Below are 4,036 nucleotides of genomic sequence, written 5' to 3'. Positions count from 1 at the left end.
TGATAATAGTTCAACAATAAAATTATCCAAAAATCCGGTTCTGCACAAAAGGAGTAAGCATATTGCAGTTCGATTCCATTTTCTAAGAGATTTATGCAAGGAAGGAGCAATCTATTTAGTTCATTGTGGCTCACAGGATCAAGTTGCTGATATCCTAACAAAGCCTCTCAAGCTGGAACAATTTCAGAAGCTTAGAGATTTACTTGGAGTATGTGAAGTAAACTAAGTAATCTACTTAGTTTAAGGGAGAATTTGTTAACGTTAATGTTCTAATTTATAGGAGTTATTTTCTAGTTTGTAGGAGTTATTTTCTGAATTGTTAATAAGTTGCCTAGTCTTTAGGAAGCCCTATTTTTTAGGTTAGTGCAGATTTTGTTATGTAAGGGTTTTAAATAGCCAACTTCTCAAATGAAATAAACAAGCTTTTCAGGTTTATCACTTACACTAATACTATACTCAATGTATCTACCTAATATTTACATCTAAAAAATCCTATTATTTGTAATGTGTACATCATGCTATCATGTTAAAGACAAATCCAAACTACCACGGTTTACATCATGCATTGAACAATTGCGGCAAACGACGAGAATAATCCAAAAGTAATGAAATCCTATAGCAGCCAGACCATTAACATATGCAGCAAAAACAAAGCTTCAGAATTTTAATGAAAGGAACTTAAGTTTCAAACCATGCGTGCTGTCAAATTTCAACATTTGTCAAAATTATGCATAACATTACAAGCATAAAAAATATTCTGTAAATTATACACTTAATTCATCAATCAATCATCTTATAAAAAATAGAGTTAACAGAATCAATAAAAGAGAATTATCAATAATTACAAGTTACAAAACTATAACCGAAACGGGTATGCAATCGAAACAAATATGTAATCAAAGCTCACAATACATAACAAAGTAGAACGAGTAATTATTATAATTACAGGATCATTACAATGTCATTATAACTCAAAAAAAAACTTCGACATACAAGCACTCGTGATCGAAACGCATAATATGGCCGATACGGAAAGTAATCAAATTGGAACCGAAATAGATATTATATAGTGCAAACATAATCGAAATAGATTTATTCAGGATATAGCGTAATCACAATGCAATCAATATCGACACCAAAATAACCATTTTCCGATAACAAATCCGGCATATATGCGAAAGCAAATTTGCAACAACTTAATGAAAAATAATCTCAGCAACTACATGATTAAATCGGAAGCGAAACATCGTAAAAGACACACACATAATCAGCTGTATATCGGCACATTATCAATGTCGAAATCACGGATTGAATATGATTTAGCAATGCAAACAGAAATTAAACCAGAACAGCAACAGGGGTATTATTTACAAGATTTTACGAGTCCATTCTGATGCAGGAACAACAGCATATATTTACTTATTTAGGAAACAAAATACAAAACTAAATACAAAGTAAAACAATGAATATTTTGGTATGGAACTATTACCCAATCAACATTATACACACTTAAATAGACTCGAATAGAAAAATACCGAAGAAAAAAATTGTTTTACAACAAAATTCAACTTGTATTTAGCCGGCCATGATGCTATCCAAAATAATGGAATCTTCCATTTTTAAATAAAGATATGTAGTTTAGTCATTTTATTAACAAGTCAACAATAGAACAAAAAAAAATACATTCACTGAAAAACATAGAAAAAAAGATAAAAGATAGTCCTAAACGAAACGGTTTCATTGAATGTAACGTAAAGAATAAGGATGTAATATTCCCAAATATTTTCTTGACATTCATTGATATACTGTATATAAATACGTAACAAAGTGTAAGCTTTTGTGAAATAGAGAGAAGATGTCAGGTCAACTAGAGCATGAGTTGGAACTTCATGTGCCAGCAAGTGAAGCATGGGAACTCTTTGGCACACTTGGTATTGGAAAACTAGTTGGAGAAGAGATGCCTGAATTGTTTCAGAAAGTAGAAATAGTTGAAGGAGATGGAGGAGTTGGAACTATTCTCAAACTCACATTCACCCCAGGTCATTTATATTCTTATTACTATATATTTTTTATAGATATCTGAACACTGATTGTGACTGTCGCGGTCGTTGACTGTTTTTTGAATCTATGAGTCTTGTGTGTTTATTTTCCAACAAAAATAACATTGATTGTTTTGGTTGGAGATTGATCAGGTATACCTGGTCCAGCTAGTTACAATGAGAAGTTCACCAAGATTGATAATGAAAAGCGTATCAAAGAAGTAGAGGTAGTTGAAGGTGGATACTTGGATTTTGGATTCACGTTATTTAGAGTTCGTTTTGAAGTTATAGAGAAAGGTGAAGATTCGAGCATAATCAAGTCTACAATAGAGTATGAAGCTAAAGAAGAAGCTAATGCTTCACTTGTTTCCATCGATCCATTGGCTAACATTGTACAAGTTGCTAAGAATTATCTGGGAAGAAACAAGGCTGCAAAAGATGCAAAATAGTAAGTATCTGCTTCAAAGTAATACGAGAGTGAGAGAAGGGAAAACTCATTGCCTATAGTTTATGAATAAAAGGATGAGAGTTACTTTGTCTAAGGATTTATCCATTTAATGTGTGTTTCGGATTTTGTCACTTTTTAATGTAAAACTTGTATGTTTTCAATAGCTTTAGCTTTTGAAGGTGTAAAATAAAATTGGCAAGATCTTTTACACCGTCAGATCGGCTGATACTAGGATGTAAAATGTTAGATCCAATTTTCTATTTATTTAAACCCCCAATTAAAAAAATAAAGAAGTATAAAATGCTATTTTTAAATTTTTTTAAATGACTAATAAATAGATTCACATATGTGTAATTTACCTATGAAAGAGTGTTTTAGGACCGAGTACAAAATGTATTAAACGAGCAAGAGTGTTTTAGGACCGAGTACAAAATGACTAAATTTTTATTATGACTAAATTTTTTAAATGACTAATAAATAGATTAATCCTATAAACACACATCACTTTTTTTATTAATAAAACGAGCAAGAGTGTTTTAGGACCGAGTACAAAATGTATCCAAACTCGTTATGAAAACGAAATTAAAAAAGTGCATACAAACTATCACCCAAGTATCCATCCAAACAAAAACTTGTCAACTAAATTTCATGACCGATATAAACATTAGTGTAAATAAGGATATAATATTAATTTTTTAAAGATTTAATATCTATTTTTTTTGTGACTATCAGTATTGTAAATATGATTTTGACACCGATTTTTAAAAGTGTATGGTAAATCGATTTAACACCAGTGATAAATTGATGTTATAAGTGTTACATATTGGTGTTAAAACTAAAATTTGAAACATTTTTTCTCCTTCAAAGAGGTGTAAATACTCATAGATCGTACCTATTTTTTTCAAAAATCGGTGTTAAAGTTTAATGGAGAGTAGTTTGATTAAAAACCAACTTACGATGCCTGCTTTTACATAAAAAAGATGTAGAACATATATATCATATCAATTTTCTTCAAAATTGGGTGTTAAAAGTTTAGCAGAGTTATTTGGTCAGAAACCAATCTTTCACACCTGTTTTTTTCTTAAATTAGGTGTATAAACTTTCTTATAACGTTTGTATAGTGTATGTATCACACTTGTTCTTTACTAAGTTAGTGTTATAAATGACATCGAGTGTGATTTGATTTTAAATGAATCATCAACAAATATTATTCTCTAAAATGGATGAGAAAAAATACATAACATAACTGTGTAATCATAAATCAAGTTAAGGTCACATATGACATATGCAAAAAATTTATTATTGTTTCAACTAATCAAAATTAAACTCATGAATTTTAGTTTAAATTTAACAAATTATGCCAAAGAGTGTAAATCAAAATTCAAAAACAAAATTATACTAAAAAACAATTTTAATTAATAATTCAATATTAATTATTATAAAACACAATCTTTTATAGAATTCTCTGTTTCTTTCTCTTGAAGTTGATGTTGTTCTTCAACTATTTGTAAAAATAATTTAGCCCAAAGTTGTTGGATATTATCAAAAC

The 4,036-nt window shown here is 29.5% G+C and overlaps 1 protein-coding gene across 1 annotated transcript; it reads left to right on the top strand.

Annotated features, from left to right (window-relative positions):
* Positions 1 to 1,660: 1,660 nt before the first annotated feature.
* On the top strand, positions 1,661 to 2,804 carry LOC127106728 (norbelladine synthase). Its single transcript, XM_051044032.1, has 2 exons — positions 1,661 to 2,039; positions 2,193 to 2,804. Exons 1-2 carry the CDS (start codon positions 1,856 to 1,858, stop codon positions 2,486 to 2,488), a joined length of 480 nt encoding a protein of 159 aa, XP_050899989.1. The 5' UTR covers positions 1,661 to 1,855; the 3' UTR covers positions 2,489 to 2,804.
* Positions 2,805 to 4,036: the final 1,232 nt, after the last annotated feature.

The sequence above is a fragment of the Lathyrus oleraceus genome, chromosome 7, assembly GCF_024323335.1.
Source record: "Lathyrus oleraceus cultivar Zhongwan6 chromosome 7, CAAS_Psat_ZW6_1.0, whole genome shotgun sequence".
Lineage (NCBI taxonomy): Eukaryota > Viridiplantae > Streptophyta > Magnoliopsida > Fabales > Fabaceae > Lathyrus > Lathyrus oleraceus.
Note: the sequence above shows the minus strand (reverse complement) of the source record. Positions and strands in the feature narration are given on the sequence as shown.

Coding starts and splice junctions, on each gene's coding strand:
- LOC127106728 (XM_051044032.1), top strand. CDS start 1,856: ATGTCAGGTCAACTAGAGCATGAGTTGGAACTTCATGTGCCAGCAAGT. Junction 2,040..2,192: donor CAAACTCACATTCACCCCAG/GTCATTTATATT, acceptor GAGATTGATCAG/GTATACCTGGTCCAGCTAGT.